Source organism: Amblyraja radiata, chromosome 11, assembly GCF_010909765.2.
Source record: "Amblyraja radiata isolate CabotCenter1 chromosome 11, sAmbRad1.1.pri, whole genome shotgun sequence".
Lineage (NCBI taxonomy): Eukaryota > Metazoa > Chordata > Chondrichthyes > Rajiformes > Rajidae > Amblyraja > Amblyraja radiata.
Window position 1 is genome coordinate 10,656,289 of NC_045966.1, and position 24,330 is coordinate 10,680,618.

The 24,330-nt window shown below is 45.9% G+C and overlaps 1 protein-coding gene and 1 long non-coding RNA gene across 10 annotated transcripts in view; one reads left to right on the plus strand and one right to left on the minus strand.

The window, feature by feature from the left end:
* The window catches only part of LOC116978270 (transcription factor 7-like 2), a 204,242-nt gene extending 183,304 nt beyond the window's left edge, over positions 1–20,938 (plus strand). For 2 of the 9 annotated variants that reach the window (XM_033029291.1, XM_033029297.1), the window contains 4 exons: positions 2,321–2,369; positions 9,097–9,169; positions 9,916–9,988; positions 20,402–20,938. In XM_033029291.1, coding sequence (XP_032885182.1) covers positions 2,321–2,369; positions 9,097–9,169; positions 9,916–9,958 — 165 coding nt within the window. In that variant the 3' untranslated portion in view covers positions 9,959–9,988; positions 20,402–20,938. Of the gene's footprint in view, positions 1–2,320; positions 2,370–9,096; positions 9,170–9,915; positions 9,990–20,401 lie in introns of those variants that run through there. The other 7 variants (XM_033029292.1, XM_033029293.1, XM_033029295.1 and 4 more) reach the window with 7 other exon arrangements.
* On the minus strand, positions 192–22,213 carry LOC116978273. The gene is made up of 4 exons (XR_004413429.1): positions 22,067–22,213; positions 14,011–14,018; positions 1,435–1,443; positions 192–206 (listed from the first exon to the last, which is right to left on the minus strand). It is a non-coding gene; the product is annotated as an uncharacterized LOC116978273 (long non-coding RNA).
* Positions 22,214–24,330: the final 2,117 nt, after the last annotated feature.

The window sequence follows — 24,330 nt, forward strand, 5'->3', positions numbered from 1 at the left end:
CAGATGCGGGAGGAAACCCACGTGGTCACAGGGAGTACGTGCAAACTCCACACAGACAGCATCCAAGATCAGGATCGAACCTGGGTGTCTGTTGCTGTGAGGTAGCAGCTCTACCAGCTGCACCTATATGCTGCCCTGCCTTCTGAAAGCTGGGACCCGGGGTTCGATCCTGAAGTCGGGCGTTATCAGTGTGGAGTTTGCATGTTCTCCTTGTGATTGCATAGGTTTCGTCCGGGCGCTCCAGTTTCCCCCCCCCACATCCCAAAGACGTGGGGGTTTGTAGGTTAATCGGCCACTGCAAATCTCCCCGAGCGTGCAAGAAGTGAACGCACAAGCGGGATAACATAGAACTTGAGTGAACGGGTGATCGATGAACTCATTGGGACTGATGTTTCCATGTGGTCTCTTTCAATCAAGCTTATTCTGCTTCTTTTGCATATTTTTTATAAAAAGCCATTCTTCGTGAGCACAATATCTTGAATATCTTGAATAGCAGAGACAAGGAGACCTCTATATTCGAGTCTCAGTAGAGCCTTAGATACAGAGCAGAGAAGAGCAGGACTGTCTTATGAAGAAAGACTGGATAGACTTGGTTTATACTCTCTAGAATTTAGGAGATTGAGAGGGGATCTTATAGAAACTTACAAAATTCTTAAGGGGTTGGACAGGCTAGATGCAGGAAGATTGCTCCCGATGTTGGGGAAGTCCAGGACAAGGGGTCACAGCTTAAGGATAAGGGGGAAATCCTTTAAAACTGAGATGAGAAGAACTTTTTTCACACAGAGAGTGGTGAATCTCTGGAACTCTCTGCCACAGAGGGTAGTCGAGGCCAGTTCATTGGCTATATTTAAGAGGGAGTTAGATGTGGCCCTTGTGGCTAAGGGGATCAGAGGGTATGGAGAGAAGGCAGGTACGGGATACTGAGTTGGATGATCAGCCATGATCATATTGAATGGCGGTGCAGGCTCGAAGGGACGAATGGCCTACTCCTGCACCTAATTTCTATGTTTCTATGAACCTGTGAGGTATAGATCAGGGCATCTTAGAAATTCTTTCAGCCTTTGGGGAACATTAGTCCAAGGAAAGAATCTTGCCGCAATAAAGTAATTTCTAAGGATGGTCAAGGATGTCAAAATACACATCATGAATCCCCCCCACTAGTTGTTCTGCTAGTTCCACTCTTCGCATCCTTGTGCCCCTCTCGTTAGCACATCTTCCCCAGCCAACAATGGGCCATTGTGGACTCCACCTTTACCTGGGGTCATCTGTTGCCGGCCCTGTTTTGTGCTGGCCTTCTCTATCTTCCAGAATGAAGAAGTGATGTTCTGACCCGAAATGTCACCTATCCACAGTCATAGTGAGACAGTGTGGAAACAGGCCCTTCGGCCCAACTTGCCCACACCGGCCAACATGTCCCAGCTACACTAGTCCCACCTGCCTGTGCTTGGTCCATATCCCTCCAAACTTGTCCTATCCATGTACCTGTCTAACTGTTTCTTAAATGTTGGGAGAGTCCCACCCTCAACTACCTCCTCTGGCAGCTTGTTCCATACACCCACCACCCTTTGTGTGAAAAAGATACCCCTCAGATTCCTATTAAATCCTTTCCCCTTCACCTGAACCTATGTCCTCTGGTCCTCGATTCCCCTACTCTGGGCAAGAAACTCTGTGCATCTACCCGATCTATTCATCTCATGAATTTATACACCTTTATAAGATCACCCCTCATCCTCCTGCGCTCCAAGAAATAGAGAACCAGCCTACTCAACCTCTCCCTATAGCTCACACCCTCTAGTCCTGGCAACATCCTCGTAAATCTTATCTGAACCCTTTCAAGCTTGACAAAATCTTTCCTATAACATGGTGCCCAGAACTGAACACAATATTCTAAATGCGGTCTCACCAACATCTTACACAACTGCAACATGACCTCCCAACTTCTATACTATATTCCTTTTCTCCAGAGATGCTGCCCGACCCACTGAGTTATGCCCCTGTCCCACTTAGGAAACCTGAACGGAAACCTCTGGAGACTTTGCGCCCCACCCAAGGTTTCCGTGCGGTTCCCAGAGGTTTCTGGAGGTTATTGTCAGTCTCCCTACCTGCTTCCACTACCTGCAACCTCCGGCAACCACCTGCAACCTCCGGGAACCTCACGGAAACATTGGGCGGGGCGCAAAGTCTCCAGAGGTTTCCGTTCAGGTTTCCTAAGTGGGACAGGGGCATTACTCCACCTTTGTGTGTCTATCTACACATTATTTGAGACAGCTTTGATTGAGAATGCAGTTAGACTTGAATGCATTTCAATTATATATTGCAGGGGAAAAAGAAAAGGAGGAAAAGAGATAAGCAGCAAGATTCTGATCAAGGTACAGAATATTTTCACCTCATACCTAATGCATAATATCTGCATTTAATTTTTTATCTTATTCAGTTACAATGTGAAACCAAGTGCATCAATGATTTGAAACAGCGTGATGTAGTATTAGCAAAGCTAAGTACTGATGACATTTTAAAAGTTTTGTTTTATTCAACAAGTTACCCATTTTACAAACGGGCTTCAGCCTTGTTAAAATTGCAGGTAACAGAATTCTAAATTCAGAATTCTAAATCAGGTTAATTCCCGGGATGGCGGGACTGACAAAGGTATGATGAAAGAATGGGACATCTGGGCTTATATTCAATGGAATTTAGAAGGATGAGAGGGAATCTTATAGAAACATGTAAAATTCTTACGGGATTGGACAGGCTAGATGCAGGAAAAATGTTCCCGATGTTGGGGGAGTCCTGAACCTAGGGTCACAGTTTAAGAATAAGGGGTCAGCCATTTAGGACTGAGATGAGGAACAACTTTTTCACCCAGTGTTGTGAATCTGTGGATTTCTCTGCCACAGAAGGCAGTGGAGGCCAATTCACTGGATGTTTTTAAGAGAGAGTTAGATTTAGCTCATAGGGCTAACAGAATCAAGGGATGTGGGGAGAAAGCAGGAACGGGGGTACTGATTTAGGATGATCAGCCATGATCATATTGAATGGCGGGCTCGCTCCTGTAGCTATATTCTATGTTTCTAAATCAGCGCATAGAATTGTTGACGTAAAATGAACTCACTCAAACCCAGACAGCAACAAGAAGTAGAAGAGTGTGGTACAGGGTTGCGTCACAACAAAAAAGAGAATTTCAGCTCTAATGTTTTAAACATGAAGCTTGAAACAAACTCCAACGCATTTAGGAGACACAAGGAACTGCAGATGCTGGTTTCCAAAAAAACCCCACAAAGTGCTGGAGTAGCTGAGTGGGTCAGGCAGTTTCCCTGCAGAACATGGATGGGGGTAGCATTTCGGGTCGGGATCCGACTTCAGACAGAAGAAAGGTCCCGACCTGAGACGTCATCAAATCCATGTTCTCCAGAAATGCTCCTTACCCGCTGAGTTACTCCAGCACCTTACGTCCAAGGTGTTCTGATGATTGGTTTCACACTGCAAGCAGTTCCTTTAAAATGTCATTGTGGTTTAGTGCAGTGAGACTAGAACGAGAAGCCGATTCGGATCCCTCGCCTTGGTTTGATAGCGAGTTGGAAATTTGGTTAATCTGTAATATTAACTGAAATGCTGACATAAAATCCCTACACCAGGCATTTTAAGTCAGACTTGCGTCGTTGAGCCTGCTTGGAAAATGTGTGCGTAGCAGAGCACAGGGGGTTAAGGTTGGAGAGGGATCGCTTATCTTCCACCAAACTCAGCCAACCCCGAAGCTATGGAAAGAATCAGGTTGTTCCACTGGCAGCCACCTGATTCTCTCTGGGCTTACGTTCCTCAGTATGTGAAGGAAGGAACTGCAGATGCTGGTTTGAAATGTGGACATAAGACACAGAAAGCTGGAGTAACCCAGCGGGACAGGCAGCATCTCTGGACAGAAGGAATTAGGTGGCGTTTGGGGTTGCGAGACTTTCGGACTGGAAGAAGCATCTCAACCCGAAGCAGTCTGAAGAAGAGTCTCGACCTGAAACTTCACCCATTCCTTCTCTCCAGTGAGGCTGTCCGACCCGCTGAGTTACTCCAGCAATTTGTGCCGATCTTCCTCAGTATGCTCCACCCAGGCATCAAGATAAACCATCGATCCCTATAGTCTTCACAAAACTACCAACTAGCGAACCTTCCTTGTTATCTGAGGAGGCAGAAAAGCCTTTGACTCTGTGTGCTGTTTCTCATATATTGCATCGAGATTTGTACAAAAGGACAGGAAATCTCAGAACAAATGGTTCTAATGCCTGACAAATGCTTTCTGTGGATAGTGCTTATCTATCATGTTTTCCTGACACTGTTCGATGCAGTACCTTGTATGTATTGTACACTGAAGATAGACACAAAATGGTGGGGTAACTCAACTGGGCAGGCAGCATCTCTGGAGAGAAGGAATGGGTGACGTTTCGGGGCGAGACCCTTTTTCAGTCTGGTTAGGGATAAGGGAAACGAGAGACATAGCCGGTGATGTGGAGAGATAAAGAACAAATGAATGAAAGATATGCAAAAAAGTAACTACGATAAAGGAAACAGGCCATTATTAGCTGTTTGTAGCGTGACTAGAAGCTAGTGCGACCTGGGTGGGGGAGGGATAGAGAGAGGGAAGGAATGCCGGGGCTACATGAAGTGAGAGAAATCAATATTCATACCACTGGGCTGTAAGCTGCCCAAGCGAAATATGAGATGCTGTTCCTCCAATTTGCGTTTAGCCTCACTCTGACAATGGAGGAGACCTAGGACAGAGAGGTCTGTGTAGGAATGGGAAGGAGAATTAAAGTGTCCAGCAACCGGGAGATCAGGTAGGTTCAGGCGGGCTGAGCGAAGGTGTTCCGTGAAACGATCGCCCAGTCTGCGTTTGGTCTCACCAATGTATAAGAGTCCACATCTTGAACAGTGGATACAGTAGATGAGGTTGGAGGAGGTGCAAGTGAACCTCTGCTTAACCTGGAAGGACTGTCGCGGTCCCTGCACAGAGTTGAGGGAGGAGGTACTATATAGCGACAGGTGTTGCATCTTCTGCAGTTGTAGGGGAAGGTATTGTATACTATAATGTATAATCTAGCTTTAGATGAGTTCAGATGCACTGTGAAAAGCAGTTTTGTTCGAAAGTGGATCCAGACGTGAATGGTGATGTTAGGGGAGCTTCTTCTCCTGAAATATAATTATTTCCAGTACAATAAATGTATTATAATGTCTTTTGAAACAAATTTTTCAGATCAAAATGCTAATTTGAAGAAGAGACTCTGGCGCTAAAATAAAATGTAAATCACCGATGTCCTGGGCAGTGCTTGTCCATTTTGCGTAGTGTTAGCCCAGTTACAGTCACGTACAAGGAAAGATACACACACACGTTTAGAAGCGGCACAATGGTGTAGCTATAGAGTTGCTGCCTTACAGCGACAGAGACCCGAGTTCGATCCTGACTACGGGCGCAGTCTGTACGGAGTATGTACCTTCTCCCCGTGACCTGCGGGGGTTTTCTCCAGTAGCTCCGGTTTCCTCCCACTCTCCAAAGACGGGCTGGTTTGTAGGTTAATTGGCTTCGGTATAAATTGTAAATTGTCCTCTGTGTGTGTAGGAGTGATCGCTGGTCGGCACGGACTCGGTGGGCCGAAGGGCCTGTTTCCACACTGTATCCGTAAACTAAACTGAAAGAAACTGAACACATGGGCACACACACACACACACACAGACAGTGGCGGACTGGGTCTAAAAATATTGGTTGCCAGGAGACAAAGGGGGCCCACCCACAACTACAATGCTATCATTTAACGGGCCCACTTGCTATCACTTGCTATCACTTCATCAGGGGCCCACTTGCCATCGGGCAAGCTGACACCCTGGCCAGTCCGCCACTGCACACAGACATACAGTACACACACACACACAGTGTACAGACATACACAGACATACAGTACACACACACATGCAGTCACACAGACATGCAGTACACACACAGCCATACAGTACACACACACACACACACAGACATACAGTACACACATACACATGTACAGACATACAGTACACACACAGACATTCAGTACACACACACTCATGCACAGACATACAGTACACACATACACATGTACAGACATACAGTACACACACACACATACAGTACACACACACACACACACACACAGACATACAGTACACACATACACATGTACAGACATACAGTACACACACACATACAGTACACACACACACACACACACACACACAGACATACAGTACACACATACACATGTACAGACATACAGTACACACACACACATACAGTACACACACACACACACAGACATACAGTACACACATACACATGTACAGACATACAGTACACACACACACAGACATACAGTACACACACACACATACAGTACACACACATACACACACAGACATACAGTACACACATACACATGTACAGACATACAGTACACACATACACAGATATACAGTACACACACACTCATGCACAGACATACAGTACACACATACACATGTACAGACATACAGTACACACGCACAGACATACAGTACACACACACACATGCACAGACATACAGCACACACACACACACACACACACACACACACACACACACATACACACACACACACACACACACACACACACACACACACACACACACACACACATGTACAGGCATACACAGACATACACACACACACACACACACACACACACACACACAATTTCAGGGTATTCAGTTGCACATTACAACAGGCAGCCAACACTCAAAGATGGGCACAAGCACAAAGCAAATTGACAATAAAGAGACATGCATAGACTCATAGAAACAGATGTTCACATCCCTGAACAGGAAAACATATTAATATTCAAACCAGAAGGACATAAAAACAGAAACTGCTGGTATTACTCGATAGGTCAGGCAGAATTTGTAGAGTGAGAGAGAAGGAGAGAGAGTTGGATGGTCTTTCATCAGAAATGTCTGTGCACTTAACAAGAGGCGGATGAGCAAAGTCAGTCCTGATTTAAATTCTACTTCCAAGAAGCTCTGGTTTGAATAAAGAAAATGCAGTCATGGAAGGTTTTTTTTTAAGTAAATATCATTCACACATTTCAATCTACCTTTCAATCTAATATTACATAACTCTCCAATAAATCATCTAGATGGCCAGGAATTGATGAATGCAGCAAATGGCACTTCAAAAAAAGTGAAGCAGTGGGGCTTAGCCTCTTTGGTATTTGTGGTTTGGCTCCTATTGGTGTTTTATTTTTAGGCTCACAGGCATTTCCATTTACATGACTGGGCTGCATGTGAAGAATGTCCACTCAGGATGAAGTGCATGTGCACACTTCCCTTTCATTCCACCATGTTGAATAGCAAGGCTGTCAAAGATCGCGGGGAGAAGGCAGGAGAATGGGGTTGCAAGGGAAAGATAGATCAGCCATGATTGAATGGCGCGGTAGACTTGATGGGCCGAATGGCCTAATTCTGCTCCTATAACTTAGTTGAGTTTAATTTAGTTTAGTACCAAAGTACAGTGAAAAGCTTTTTGGTTGCATGCGCTATCCAGTCAACGGAAAGACTATTCATGATTACAATCAAAGACGACACAGTAGAGCTGATGTCTTACAGCTCCAGAGACCCAAGTTCAATCCTGACTACGGGTGCAGTCTGTACGGAGTTTGCACGTTCTCCCCGTGACCGCATGGGTTTTCCCCGGGTGCTCCGGTTTCCTCCCACACTTCAAAGATGTACAGGTTTGTAGGTTAATTGGCTTCGGTAAAATTGTAAATTGTCCCTAGTGTGTGTAGGATGGTGTTATGCCCCTGTCCCACTTAGGAAACCTGAACGGAAACCTCTGGAGACTTTGCGCCCCACCCAAGGTTTCCGTGCGGTTCCCGGAGGTTTTAGTCAGTCTCCCTACCTGCTTCAACTACCTGCAACCTCTGGGAACCGCACGGAAACCTTGGGTGGGGCGCAAAAAGTCTCCAGAGGTTTCCGTTCAGGTTTCCTAAGTGGGACAGGGGCATAAGTGTACGGGGTGATCGCTGGTCAGCGTAGACACAGTGGGCTAAAGTAAGTCAGTCCGCAGTGTACAGATACAGGATAAAGGCACTAACTTTTAGTGCAAGATAGAGTTTAGTAAAGTTTGATTTAGTACAAGGGTCTCCAATGAGGTAGATGGCAGGTATCAACTGCGGTCTAGTTGGTGATCGGTCTTGCTTATGGTCTTGAATCTCCTGGTAAGTGTTAGCATGGCTTGAAATATGTTTTTAGCAGGTTAATATATTTTTAGCATGTTAGCAAGTACGTGTGTTTTTAGCAGGCAACATAGAGTTGAACTTCGCCTCTGGTCATTGCAGGTAATCGGGGTTTTAGTTTAGAGATACAGTGTGGAAACAGGCCCTTCGGCCCACTGAGTCCGTGCTGACCAGCGATCCCCGCACACTAACACTACCCTACACACAAGAGGGACGATTTACAAATATACCAAGCCAATTAATCTACAAACCTGACAATACACGATTACAATCGAGCCATTTACAATGTATAGAGATATGATAAGGAAATAACGTTTAGTGCAAGGTGAAGCCAGCAAAGTCCGATCAAGGATAGTCCGAGGGCCGTCAATGAGGTAGGGTCGGAAGGATTGAAAACTTGCGGATTTAATTACACTTTTCTCGTGGTCTGCGTCAGCTTCTAACCATAGCTTTGCTTCCTGCCACTTCTTGTTTTCGCAAACATGCCGACATTTTTATTTTGCTTCTGCCCTCTTTTTTAAAACGAAATTCTCATTCTGTAAAACGTCTATATTTGTTGTTGAATGCAGCACCACCTCTTCCTGCATTGAAAGGTACACCTGGCTCTGCTCCTCAGTAAAGTGTGTCGCTTACTAAAACAACCTTCAGATTGTCTCCTCGTAGCGTCAAATAACTTTGTCTGTGGGATGGATTGTAACAGTTGCTGTAACATCTATTGCTTTTCTTTGCTTTCCTTTTCACGCCTTCCCTTGCCAATCCTTGCCACATATTTTGCTTTTTTTTTTTTGCTCCTTTTTGTTTTGTTGTTTGTTCAGATCCAAGCTCACCTAAGAAATGCCGGGCACGCTTTGGCCTTGACCAACGGACAGACTGGTGTGACCCCTGCAGGTGTGTATCTGTAGCTTAACCCCCTCTGCACCAGGTGGCCTTGATGGTCGGACTTGCGGCTGTCAAGGTGTGCAAACAGCGAGCAACTAACCCTCTTCCCCCCCCCCCCCTCTCCTTCCGCACTGGCCAGAGTTGGCCTGGGGTTCTGGAAACGACGCAGGAAGGAACTGCAGATGCTGGTTTACTCCGAAGACAGGAAACTCTAAATTCTGGAGTGACTCAGCGGGACGGGCAGCATCTCTGGAGAGTTTCGGGTCTGAGACCCTTCTTCTTTGACCTCAAAAGCCACCCATTCCTTCTCTCCGGAGATGCTGCCTGCCCCGCTGCGTTACTCCAGCATTTTGGTGTCCCATCTTGAGGGGCATGACGTTGAGCTCGCACACCTACAAGCACAGTCACGCCACCTCAATAGAGCTGCAAACCACAGTGTCACACAGGCGACTGAGCGGGGTTTGTCACAGTGATTGGAAAGTTCTGTAGGGACAGAGTCTCTTGTTCGAAGGCCAGGCAGTAAGAATTGTGATCGTTCTTGTTTGTGTGTGCAATCGGAATAATAAGCCGCCGACAAGTGAAAGACAAAAAGGCGGTCTCTTGAAACCCACATTTCCTCTTCTGGTCGAATATTCTGTGTGGAGCCTGGTGTCGTTTTTTTTTTTGCGGCTCAGCAGAATTGCATACTAACTCCATTCTTTTATATAACCAACCATGTTCCTCCATTGTTGTTTTTGTTTACTTCACACTAACAGATACAAACACCACAATGATGTGCCGTCCATTGTTCGAGCTTGATCTTCAATAGATGCGGTGCCTCAGCTGCAGGTACCCACAATTAAGCTACCTTTAACCTGCTTGTGTTTTTTTTCCCCTTAATGACCAACATTTTCGTCCAAACTTTTCTTACCTGTTCAAGCGAGAGGCTTCCTGGGAGGAGGTCAACTTTACGGCGAAAGTCCACACAAAGTGCTGGAGTGACTCAGCGGCTCAGGCAGCATCTCTGGAGAACCTGGAATAGACTATGTTTCGGGTCGGGACCCTTCATCGGATTGATTGTAACGGGGGAGGGGGGACAAGGCCTGGCAAGTCATGGGTGGATAGACACAAAATGCTGGAGTCATTCAATGGGTCAGGCAGCATATATATACAGTATATGTAGGAAGGAACTGCAGATGCTGGTTTACACCCAAGATTTGACACAAAATACTGGAGTAACTCTTTGGGACAGGCGGCATCTCTGGAGAGAAGGAATGGGTGGCGTTTCAGGTCGAGGGAGACTAGAGATATGGAAGGGAACAAAGAGCATGTAAGGTGTGAAAAGGACAGATCAAAGCAGACTGTGATCAAGGAAATGTTCATTGTTGGCTGAGGGGAAGGTGACCTCGAGGCGTACAAACAGGATGTCTGGAGAAAAAGAGTAGGTGACGTTTCGGCTCGAGACCCTTCTTCAGACTAGTGGATGCAGGGTGACGGGACTTTTGGATAAAGATGGCAGATGGTTGGATAAAGGGATGAGATGAACTGGCAAAAAAAGTGTGACATCAGGAGGTAAAGTTAGGAGAGGCATGAAATGTGAAGCCAGAGGAAAGGATACAGGTGGAAGGAGATGAGGGATGGGGAAAGGGAGAAAAGAGTGCAAATCCAGGTGAGGCACAGAGAAGAGAAGGGGAAAAAAGGGGGGAGGAGGTTATTTTCCAAAAATTGGAAAATTTAAAGTCCTGGAGTCATAGTCACACAACGTGGAAACAGGCCCTTCGGCCCAACTTGCACACACCAACCAACATGCCCCATCTGCACTCGTCCCACCTGCCTACATTTGACTCATATCCCTCTAGACCTATCCTATTCTTGTCTGCCTGTCCAAATGCTCCTTAAACGTTGACCTTAAACCTTACCTTTGGCTCAAAGGTAGACAAAACTGCTGGAGAAACTCAGCAAGTGAGGCAGCATCCATGGAGAGAAGAAATAGGCGACGTTTCGGGTCAAGACCCTTCCTTCTTCTTACTTTTGGCTCATTTCCCTCTCAATCTTATGCACGGTGTGATATTAAGCTCTGTGAATGGTTTTAATGCCTGTGCACTAACCTTTAATGGTTTGTGAACCAAGGGACACCAAAGTCTCTCAATTCCTCCATAGTTAAAGAAACATTCCAGTTTGCCTTTCTTAGCTAAGTGTGGGAATCTCACACTTTCCCTCATGGATTCTATCTTTCACAATTTAACCTTTCACTTATATAGTGTATATCCCCTTTTGCGACTTTTGTCGTGGTATATTCGAGATGAGGCCTCATTCAAGACAATGGCCCAAGAAGCAAAAGGTTAAAAGTTCAATCTGGCTATAAACGCAAGGAACTGCAGATGCTGGAATCTTGAGCAAAACACAAAGTGCTGGAGTAACTCAGTGGGTCAGGAACGTCTGTGGAGCGAATGGACAGACATTATTTCGGGTCATAATCCTTCTTCAGTAAGGGGTGCTCAGCCAAAACGCTGTGTGTCCATTTCCCTCCTCAGATGCTGCCTGTGGCCCATTGAGTTCCTCCAGCACTTTGTGTTTTGCACAGTCTGGCTGAGGACTTTTCTCTGTCAAATAGAGAAGACAGACATGGGACATGTTGGTCAGTGTGGGCAAGTTGGGCCGAAGGGCCTGTTTCCACACTGTATGACTCCAGGACTCGAAATTTGATGTGGAACAACAGACGCAATATTACAGACAACACTTTAGGAAGGTGTACAAGGATACCTAATGGCAAATGTAATTACGCTCACCATTACAAGCTTGAAAGGGTAGAACAGAAGATATTTTCTCAAGAGCGCAAGATCGGAATTAAGTGCCACAACTATAAGATAGACACAAATTGCTGTAGGAATTTAGTGGGTCAGGCAGCATCTTAGTTTAGTTTAGAGATACAACGCAGGAACAGGCCCTTCGGCCCACCGGGTCCGCGCCGACCAGCGATCTCCGCACATTAACACTATCCGACACACACTAGGTACAATTTTTACATTCACCAAGCCAATTAACCTACAAACCTGAACGACTTTGGAGTGTGGGAGGAAACTGAAGATCTCGGAGAAAATCCACGCAGGTCGCGGGGAGAACGTACAGACTGCACCCATAGTCAGAATCGAACCCGGGTCTCTGGCGCTGTAAGGCAGCAACTCTACCGCTGCGCCACTGTGCTGGTGGAGATAAGGATGCCCCACCTCTGGTTGAGTCTGAAGAAGGGTCTCGACCCAAAACGTCACCCATCCCTTCTCTCCAGAGATGCTGCCTGACCCGCTGAGTTACTCCAGAATCTTTGTGTCCATCTTTGGTATTAACCAGCATCTGCAATTCCTTCTCTCACAAGAGTTGATAATAATTGCAAGTGAGGTTTCAGGACAAACTTCTTCCCCCAGAGTGACTTGAATGTGGACTAGTTGCAGTGACCAGGATAGCTAGTGAGGAGAGAATGTTGATGACTGAAGTAAAGATGGATTAGAGGAGGCAGAAACAGTGCAATGAGACTACTGTTGGGCCGATGCTTTCATTCTGTGCTGTCATACTGTATAGTATTTTGTAATGCAACCACTTACACCCCGGTCATGTCCTCTTGTCTGCTCTACCGATGGCCAGAAGATACCAAAGCTTGAAGGCGCGTACCGCCAGATTCAAGCTTCTTCCCCACTGCTGACGTTTGAAAGGACCTCCTCTCAATATGCGAAGGATGTATTCCCAATCTCCCAACAATGGACCATTGTGGGCTCCACTTTCCCTTGCCCAGTCTTGCTGGCCCTGATTGGTTCTTTTCATACCTTTCGTTCTTTGTACCTTTTCATACCTCTGGTTTCTCTCTTCTCTGACTTTCAGTTGTCTGAAGAAGGGTCTCGACCCGAAACGTCACCCATTCCTTCTTTTCGGAGCTTAACGCCACTCCTTCTCCCCAGAGATGCTGACTGACCCGCTGATTACTCCAGCATTTTGCGTCTATCTTTCCAATCTTCCAATCTACCTTGTTGCAGCCCCTGCACTTTTTTTAAAGCTGCACTTTCTCTTCTTCACTCTGCCTTGTTTATGAAGACATTAAACCACACCATGAGGATCAGATGAGGTAACCATGGCTATACTTTATTTAAGAGTGCCAAATGCAATGGCCTTTGGGAACAGTCAAACTAGACTGTTCACTGAACAATAATCTATGTGATCTTTTATACAGTTTCTTTCTCTTTTAGTTTAGTTTAGTTTAATTTAGAGATACAGCACAGAAAAACAGGACCTTTAGCCCATCAAGTCCGCACTGACCAGCGATCCTGGTACATGGACACTATCCTACACACACTGGGGACCATCTACCAAAGCCAATTAACCTACAAACCTGCACGTCTTTGGAGTGTGGGAGGAAACCGACGAACTCGGAGAAAACCCATGCGGGTCACAATAGATAATAGACAATAGACAATAGGTGCAGGAGTAGGCCATTCGGCCCTTCGAGCCAGCACCGCCATTCAATGTGATCATCAGTGGCGGACTGGCCAGGGTGTCGGCCTGCCCAATGGCAAGTGGACCCCTGATAAAGTGAGCCCCCTATATCATGGGCCCCTGATGAAGTGGGCCCCCTTTGTCTCCTGGCAACCAATAATTTTAGACCCAGTCCGCCACTGGTGATCATGGCTGATCATCCACAATCAGTATCCCGTTCCTGCCTTCTCCCCATATCCCCTGACTCCGCTATCTTTAAGAGCCCTATCTAGCTCTCTCTTGAAAGTATCCAGAGAACCGGCCTTCACTGCCTTCTGAGGCAGAGAATTCCAGACTCACAACTCTCTGTGAGAAAAAGTGTTTCCTCATCTCCGTTCTAAATGGCTTACACCTTATTCTTAAACTGTGGCCCCTGGTTCAGGACTCCCCCAACATCGGGAACATGTTTCCTTCCTCTAGCGTGTCCAAACGCATAACAATCTTATATGTTTCAATAAGATCCCCTCTCATCCTTCTAAACTCCAGAGCGTACAAGCCCAGCCGCTCCATTCTATCAGCATATGACGTTCACGCGGAGAACGTGCAAACTCCTTACAGACAGCACCCCGTGGTCAGGATCGAACCTGGGTCTCTGGCTCTATAAGGCAGCAATTATACCGCTGCGCCACCGTGCCGCCACTTTAGGGATGATTTTCATGGACACAATGGAACATGCTTATTCTCTGCTCTGACAGGGTGAAGGATAGAACTGAATGCTTAGCATTCATAGCAAAAGGATTTGAGTATAGGAGCAGGGAGGTTCTACTGCAGTTGTACAGGGTCTTGGTGAGACCACACCTGGAGTATTGCGTACAGTTGTGGTCTCCAAATCTGAGGAAAGACATTCTTGCCGTAGAGGGAGTACAGAGAAGGTTCACCAGACTGATTCCTGGATTGTCAGGACTTTCATATGAAGAAAGACTGGATAGACTCGGCTTGTACTCGCTAGAATTTAGAAGAAATAGAAGATTGAGGGGGGATCTTATAGAAACATACAAAATTCTTAAGGGGTTGGACAGGCTAGATGCAGGAAGATTATTCCCGATGTTGGGGAAGTCCAGGACTAGGGGTCACAGTTTAAGGATAAGAGGGAAGTCTTTTAGCACCGAGATGAGAAAATCATTTTTTACACAGAGGGTGGTGAATCTGTGGAATTCTCTGCCACAGAAGGTAGTTGAAGCCAGTTCATTGGCTATATTTAAGAGGGAGTTAGATGTGGCCCTTGTGGCTAAAGGGATCAGGGGGGTATGGAGAGAAGGCAGGTACAGGATACTAAGTTGGATGATCAGCCATGAGCATATTGAATGGCGGTGCAGGCTCGAAGGGCCGAATGGCCTACTCCTGCACCTATTTTCTATGTTTCTATGCTCGAGGATAATATAGGCATGTTTCTCAACTGCTTGAAATGGTACAAACTGCTGCTTTGACAGACGTCCCCGATTAATTATATCAATTATCCTTATCACCTAAGTCAATGATGGCGATACAAGGATCATCCTTGTCAGACTGAAAGAATGTTTTTCAATATCAATCTTTTTATTTTCAAGACAAAGTTAAAGAGATTGTCATTGCAGCGCTAAACCAACCCATCAACACTTTACAAACTGATACAATGCCAATCCCATTCAATGTACAACTATGAAAGTTGCATTCAACATGTACTAAGAAATTGAGCGGCACGGTGGCGCAGCAGTAGAACTGTGGCCTTACAGCACCAGAGAACCCAGCTCAATCCTGACTACGGGTGCTGTCTGTGCGGAGTTTGCACGTTCTCCCCGTGACCTGCGTGAGTTTTCTCCACGATCTTCGGTTTCCTCTCACACTCCAAAGACGTACAGTTTTGTAGGTTAATTGGCTAGGCTTAATGAATGTAAATTGTCCCCGGTGTGTGTAGGACAGTGATAGTGTGCGGGGATCGCTGGTCAGCGTGGATTCGGTTTCCAAACGGTATCTCTGACCTAGACTAAACTAGAAAGACCACAGGTAAAGCAACAAAGCAGACCAATGTTAACATATGACTTTAGCCAGGACGTTGTGTAGCCACTAAGAAAATCAAAGGAAATTGAAACAGGAAAAGAATAAAACATTTGGGAGGTGAATATTTTTAGTGGAATGATGCAGCTACACAGTGTCATTCATTTAACCCATATTTTTATTAAATATTTGGGAACAATTTAGCTAACTATCTGTACGGAGTTTGTACGTTCTCCCCGTGACCTGTGTTTGAAATTTCTCCGGTTTCCTCCCACTCCAAAGACGTACAGGTTTGTCGATTAATTGGTCGTGATTTCATTGTAAATTGTCCCTAGTGTGTGTAGAATAGTATTTGTGTGCGGGATCGCTGGTCGGCGCGGACTCGGTTGCCCGAAGGGACTGTTTCCACACTGTATCTCTAAACAAAACGAAATTAAACCAGTAGACACAAAATGCTGGAGTAACTCAGCGGGTGAGGCAGCATCTCTGGCCGATGTTTCGGGTCGAGACCCTTCTTCAGACTAAACTAGTAATCATTGTTAGGGGCGGACCTGGTAGGCGGGGGGGGGCTGTTTCCATGCTGCATCTCTAAACTAAAGCAAATATATATATATATTTGTATGTATAGACAATAAATAATAGACAATAGACAATAGGTGCAGGAGTAGGCCTTTTATCCCTACGAGCCAGCACCGCCATACAATGTGATCATGGCTGATCATCCACAATCAGTACCCCGTTCCTGCCTTCTCCCCAAATCCCTTGACTCCGCTCTATATATTATATATATATATATATACACATACATACAACACACACACACACACACACGTGGTTTATTATTCTCATTCCACCTTTAGCGTGCTCTTTCAAAATGTCAAGCATTGTTGACGTTCTATTGCACTAATAACAGTCATAATCATTTTTGAGTGCCAAAATAATGTTGCCTAAGATGATTAGACATGATGTGTAAATTATGACTCCATTTTTAACGTTTTGCAACCACTGGCAGTGACAATGTTGGTCGTTTATTGTGCTGTCATTTCTCCTGGATTTGTTGATTGGGGAAGTTCTGTACCTTAGAAAATCATTCAAGTCAAGTGTGACGTTAAGCACCCTCTCAAATTTCACTGTTCATTTCAAATCTACATGTGAATGTTGAACTAGTGTAGTGAAACTTCACTGTCATGCAGTAGGGTGAGATAGAGGCACAAGGAAACATCTTGCGTGCAGCAGCACCACACTCACGTCGACTCAGACAAGCACACAAAACATAGGGTATTCATAAATCATACAAGACAGGGAAAAGAAAAAAGACTGCAGAACAATCATGATATCAGTGCAAAGCACAAAGTGCTGGAGTAACTCAGTGGGTCAGGTTCAGTTCAGTTTCATTAATTGTCACGTGTACTGAGGTATCCAGTCGGCAGAAAGACAATCCATGCATCACTAGTAGAAAATCTCTGGAGGAAATGGATAGGTCATATTTCGAGTCAGCACTTTTCTTCAGACTCCAGCATCTGCAGTTCCTGGTGTCTACATTTGTGCAAAATACAATTGGAGAACAAGGCCATGGTAGTGCATGAGGTGGTCCATGGTGTTCCATTGCAGACTGACAGATAGCGTTTTACTTCACCACTGGGATCAGAGTTCAAATCAAATTAATTCCCCAGGTAGAAGGATGAATGTTTTCTTTCACTGGTGACTACAAATCAGAGACAGGCGGGATAGTGGTAGCGGCAGCGGTAAAACTGTTGCCTCACAGCATCGGAGAACCAGGTTCGATCCTGGCCTCTGGTGCTGTCTGTCTGTGTGGAGTTTGCACCTTCTCCCCGTGACCGCGTGGGTTTTCTCCAGGTGCTCCGGTTTCTTCCCACCATCCGAAGACGTGCAGGTTTGTGGATTGGAGAAACAAAGAACTGTAGATATTGGTTAATAAAAACACACAAAGTGCTGGATTAACTCAGCAGGTCAGGCAGCATCTCTGGAGAACATGGGTAGATTATGTTTCTGGTCAAGATTCTTCTTCAATCTGGAATGTTCTAAATGTTCTCCAGCGATGCTGCCTGACCTGCTGAGATACTCCAGCACTTTATGGCCTTTCAGGTTTGTAGGCTGATTGGCTTCTATAAATTGCCCCTAGTTTGGAGGATGCAAAAATAGGAAACATCGATACATAGAAACATAGACAATAGGTGCAGGAGTAGGCCATTCGGCCCTTCGAGCCAACACTGCCATTCAATGTGATCATGGGTGATCATTCACAATCAATACCCTGTTCCTGCCTTCTCCCCGTATCCCTTGATTCCGCTAGCCCTACGAGCGCTATCCAACTCTCTTTTGAATGCATCCAGTGAATCGGCCTCCACTGCCTTCTGAGGCAGAGAATTCCACAAATTCACAACTCTCTGGATGAAAAGATTTTTCCTCATCTCCATTCTAAATGGCCTGCCCCTTATTCTTAAACTGTGGCCCCTGGTTCTGGACTCCCCCAACATCGGGAACATGTTTCCTGCCTCTAGCGTGTCCAATCCCTGAATAATTTTATATGTTTCTATAAGATACCCTCTCATCCTTCTAAATTCCAGTGAATACAAGCCCAGTCGACCCATTCTTTCACCATATGACAGGATAACATGGAACTAGTGAACGTGTAATGAATGGTCAGCCTGGACAGTGGGCTGAAGGGCCTGTTTCCACGCTGTATCTCTAAACTAAAATACGCTAAAATCAAACACACTACTGAATGGCTTGAGTGAGATTCTTTAGATTAAGAGCATTGAGTTAAGACTTGAATAAAGGGACTATTATTGACCTTTAAATCAGGAGTTATAGCTGGGAGCATTAGTGAATGGCAAAAAACTGTGCACTAGTCCACATCCAGTCCAGCAAAGGATTTGTTTGTTTTGTGGAATGCAAGGAAAATCAAATCAAAACTATAAATGTTTATTTTGTAACAGTCACCAAATGCAGTCCAGTTTTAAATCTCCCTTCTACTCCCTTATGAATTACTCATTTTAAATGGTTCCGAATCCAACAGTGTTTCACGAGGGCGGCACGGTGGAGCAGCAGTCGAGCTGCTGCCTCACAGCGCCAGAGTCCCAGGTTCAATCCTGACCACGGGTGCTGTCTGTACGGAGTTTGTACGTTCTTCCCGTGACCCGCGTGGGTTTTCTCCACGATCTCCGGTTTCCTCCCACACTCCAAAGACGTGCAGGTCTATAGGTTAATTGATTCTGTAAAATTGTAGATTGTCCCCAGTTGTGTGTGTAGGATAGTGTTAGTGTGCGGGGAGCGCTGGTCGGCGCGGACTCGGTGGGCCGAAAGGCCTGTTTCCGCACTGTGTATCTCCAAAGTTTAAAGAAATCGCGCCTCTCTGGTGCTCAAAACTGCGTTTGCTCCAGGAGTGGTCTAATATTGAACCAAGTCCTGGCAGTCACACGAATGTGTTAACAGTTGTAACACTAACATGTAAGAGGAGAACGGTGGGAAGAGACATTTTTCCCTGTTCCTCACACGGATTCCCAGGCATGGGAATGCCTCGTTAATCCCAGAGGCTCATTCCCTGCCAAAGAAAATTTGAATGGGAAAAATCGGGATGGTAAGTCATCCATCCCTCCATGCTTTTAACATCAAAAACCTTAGTTACATCTGACATGGGCGTGGCATGGTGGCGCAGCAGTAGAAGCTGCTGCCTTACAACACCAGAGACCCAGGTTCGATCCTCACCTCGGGTGCTGTCTGTACGGATCTTGCCCATTCTCCCTGTGACCACGTGGGTTTTCTCCAGGTGCCTTGGTTTCCTCCCACACTCCAAAGACATGCAGGTTTGTAGGCTATTCGGCTTCGGTAAAAATTGTAAATTGTCAGCAAAAATCAGCCATGATCACAATGAATGGCGGTGCAGGCTCGAAGGGCCGAATGGCCTCCTCCTGCACCTATTTTCTATGTTTCTATGTTTCCATGTCCCTCCTCGGGCGTGTTGGATAGTGCTCGTGTACGGGGTGATCGCTGGTCGGCGCAGGCTAGGTGGGCCGAAGGGCCTTGTTTCCGCGCTGTATCTCTACGTCTAAATCCAAATCTAAAGTGAGACATGGGATCAGAATTAGGCCATTCGGCCCATAGAGTCTGCTTGCCCATTCGAACATGGATGATCTATTTTTACCTCAACCCCATTCTTTTGCCTTCTCCCTGTAACCTTTGATTCCCTCAACATGACTGAAAGCCTGTAATCAGATTTCCTGCCTGTATGCTGTGCAAAGAAACCCCTATCTCTAGAAGGAAACAAACAAGATTATTTTTGTAAAAAGGAGACAAGATCAAGTTGACCATTTTACCATTGTATTGCCACCCCATGGTGTTTTCAAAGCTTCATTTTTAAATGTTCCAGTTTCCTTACTCCTTTTGTCATTATTTTAAGTTCTAAGCCACACTTCTCAGAAGTCCACTGTTGTTATTATTATTATTGTTATTGTACCCCGTTCCTTCCCCCTTGACTGGGGCTCAAGGAAGGAAACAGCCCCTCCCCAAATTCCCATCCATTTAGTCTGTGTGAACAGGAAGGTCATGGAAATGAAACTGACTGACAAAAGTCCCGCCGGCTGATGTTAGGAGCGCAACTGCTGGGAAAACTAAGGAAGAACTTGTTTTGTGCCCCTTATTGACGCCCTGTGTGTGCGCGCTGGGTCGTGGCATTTACGTTTCGAGATATCCTCGATGTGAATCCGCACTTTCTCTTACACTTGACTCTTTCTCATTGTTTCACAGGAAGAAAAAGAAATGCGTTCGGTACATGCAAGGATAAGAAAGGTGCATAAGGCCCAGCATCTTAAGATGGACGTATAATGGACAGTCCTTCCTCTCCTCCTCATGCACTTCAGCAGCCTTGAGAAGAAACTTTACCCAAGCTTGCTAATTCTCCCTTACTCCTCCAGCCTCTGTCAGCTCCAGCCTAACACAGACCTCAGCGGACTTCTCTCTACCTTCCTCCTTGGACCCACAACAATACCGTAGACCTTCACTCAACGACCCTCGGCAGCAGAAGGTGCTGAGATAATGGCCAACTTCTTCTTTCAATCGCTTTGATTAATGAGTGATACCTTTATGCATAGATGTGGAAGATTCCACCGCACCCTTGGCCAGTCCCAGCCAGAGTCGTGTGCATTCGAAGAGCTACTGCTTGTAACTTGCACGTCAAGTTTGGTGTGTTCTCAGGAAACAAGACAGCATCCGATCCTCCGCTCTCAAGACTTGTCTGGTTGTGTGGCATTGAATGGTTCATTGTCAATTAAAGTGTTCCCTGCAGATTTTGTTTCGATTGGCCCCAAGTGATGGAATTTAAGAGTTCAGAAATCCAGTCAGTTTTCTTGCGGTCATTCATCCAAGCTTTTCCCCACTTTTATTCGTACCTTGATTAGTACGGTTGTCAGGGGTTATGGGGAGAAGGCAGGAGAATGGGGCTGAGAGGGCAAGATAGATCAGCCATGATTGAATGGCGGAGTCGACGATGGGCCGAATGGCCTAATTCTGCTCCTATCGCTCATGAACTTATGAACTTTTATTTAGGCCTCGGCCTCTGTTTGTTTTTGCCAGTATGTCAGCACATCTTCCTCATTCACACAATTATACAGAAGAGTAAGCCATCTCTCCCTCAACCTTAAAAAATAGAGGCGGTTCTGAAGTGAAATTTATAGAGTTATCCAAATGTAGCTATATTACAAACACCTTAAGGGCAGCATGGTGGCGCAGCAGCTGAATGGCTGCCTCATCGTGGGTTCGATCCTGACTGTGGGTGCTGCCTGTATGGAGTTTGTATGTTCTCCCTGTGACCGCATGGGTTTCCTCAGTGTGCTCCGGTTTCCTCCCACATTCCAAAGATGTGCAGGTTTGTAGGTTAATTGGCTTCTGTAAATTTGTCCCTAGGGTGTAGGATAGAACTAGTGCACGGGGATCGCTGGTCGGCGCAGACTTGGTGGGCCGAAGGGCCTGCTTCCGCGCTGTATCTCTAAAAACAAAATCTCCGAGGCTTTCGATTTGTTCTTTTCAGCCACAAATCGTAGTAGGAAGAGTTCCATGATATATTACTACTTTAGACAGACACAAAAAGCTGAAGTAACTCAGTGGGTCAGGCAGCATTGCTGGAGTCATCCATTCCTTCTCTCCAGAGAATGCTGCCTGTCCCGCTGAGTTACTCCAGCTTTTTGTGTCTGTATTCTAGGAGCCTGCTTCTCTCACAAGGTGTCACTTTTGAGTTAAGGCAAGAAAAAAGACATGCTTCAGACATTATAGTGCATTAGATTTCTCATTTCTCCTCTTCCATCCCCATTTCATTCCAAGATATCTTAGCAAGGCCTGGGTTAGAGGCAGCTAAAATCAAATCTGCAAACAAACATTTATACACCCTGATTTATCTAAAATGCATTGCATTTTAACGCACAGTATTGAAATATACAATATGTTCCTAGCAACTTCTTTAATGTTATTTTTTTCAAGAACGGGAGATGGCACCATCATTTCAAACCAGCCTATTAAACAATGTCCATAATTGGACATAACTCTTGGCATTGAGACTCCCTGCTCCACTTTCTGGGTGAAGAACACACATTTAGGCATCAAAAGTGCATCTTATTTTCCGATGCATGTATTTTAAAGAGTAGCATAATTACTTAGAGCCCACACTTGCATGTAAACTATTCAGACCTGCCCAGTATTTATCCCCCCTCACCCCCCACTCCTCTCCAAATCCGTTTGGCAATGCTAAGAAGGATTACAAATAAGCTCTCCTCCGCTTCTTTTCAGACTGAAGTGTCCAGATGGGGAAATCGGGAGATTGTTAGCGTGGTAACTATTAATGGCCTTTTTTGTGACTATTTTCAGCTGGATGGGCATGGTGGGCGGCAGCGGGTAGAGCCGCTGCCACAGGGCGCCAGAGACCCGGTTCCGACCCTGATCTCAGGTGTGCTGTCGGTGTGGAGTTTGCCCGCTCTCCCTGTGACCGCCCTGTGGGTTTCCTCCGGGTGCTCCAGTTTCCTCCCACATCCCAAAGGTGTAGGTTAATATTGACCCCGTGTTTGTTGGGAGTGAATGAGGATAAGATAGTACGAGTGTGAATGGGTGATCGATGGTCAGCGTGGGCTCAGCGGGGGCCCCCCCTGCTTCCATGCTGTTTCTTTCAATTAATCGATCACGTACTTTGAAAAACACCCTGATGTCACCGGTCACAAGATTTCTACTACTTCCAGACAGACTGGGCCAAAAATAAATCAAACTGAATGTTATTGATGCCAACAAAGATTCTGAGATGTAAGTTGTAATGGAACAGATGATGTGGAGAGGTAGATCGTAATCTTCTTAAGATAGACACAAAATGCTGGTGTAACTCAGCGGGACAGGGAATAGGTATCGTTTCGGGTCGAGACCCTTCATAATCTTCTTAACTTTGTCTCTGGGTTTGAATTTAATAAATACTAAAGGATCTGGGATCCCTCTGGTAACAAACCCGCCAAACTTGACCTGTTCACAATTCAACATGAAACCAAAAATATCAAAGAATATAGCACAGGAACAGGCCCTTCAGCCCACAATGTCCTTACCTAACAGAATGCCGTTAAACCAATATCATCTGCATGCACGTTTTCCATGTTTCATCATTGCCTTCTTACCCACGGGCCTATATCAAAACCTCTTAGATGCCACTGGTATCTAGCCCCATCATCACCCCTGGCAACGTGTCCCAGCCCACGCCCAGCCCAAAACAAAACTTGCCCTGCATTTCTCTTTTAAACTTTACCCCCCCACTGCCCCCTACTTTAAAGCTAAGCCCTCTAGTCTTTGACATTTCCACCCTGGGGGACAAGGTTCTGACTGTCTACCCTATCTATAGCCTCCATAGTACCCCGCAAACATCATAAGTTCATAAGTAGACTCAAAATGCTGGAGTAACTCAGCGGGACAGGCAGCATCTCTGGAGAGAAGGAATGGGTGACGTTTCAGGTCCAGACCCTTCTTCAGACTGATGTCAGGGGAGGGGGCGGGACAGAGATAGAACATTGTCGGAGACAGTAAGACTGGTGGGAGAACTGGGAAGGGGGTGGATGGAGAGGAAAAGCAAGGGCTATTTGAATGTTAGATAAGTCAATGTTCATACCGCTGGGGTGTAGGCTACCGAAGTGAAATATGAGGTGCTGTTCTGCCAATTTGCGCTGGGCCTCACTCTGACAATGGGGGAGGCCCAGGACAGAAAGGTCAGATTGGGAATGGAAGGGGGCGTTGAATTGCTGGGCCACCGGGAGATCAGGTAGGTTAAGACGGACTGAGCGGAGGTGTTCAGCGAAACGATCGCCGAGCCTGAGCATGGTCTCACCAATGTAGAGAAATTGACACCTGGAACAGCGGATACAGTAGATGAGGTTGGAGGAGGTGCAAGTGAACCTCTGCCTCACCTGGAAAGACTGTTTGGGTCCTTGGATGGAGTCAAGGGGGGAGGTAAAGGGACAGTAATGTTCATAAGTCATGAGTGCAGAATTAGGCCATTCGGCCCATCGAGTCTACTCCGCCAGTCAATCATGGTTGATCTATCTTCCCCACTCTCCTGCCTTCTCCCCATAGCCATTGACACCCTTACCAATCAATAACCTGCCAGTCTCCACTTTAAAGATACCCAATGATAATAAAATACACCAAAAAAAAAAGTTTGC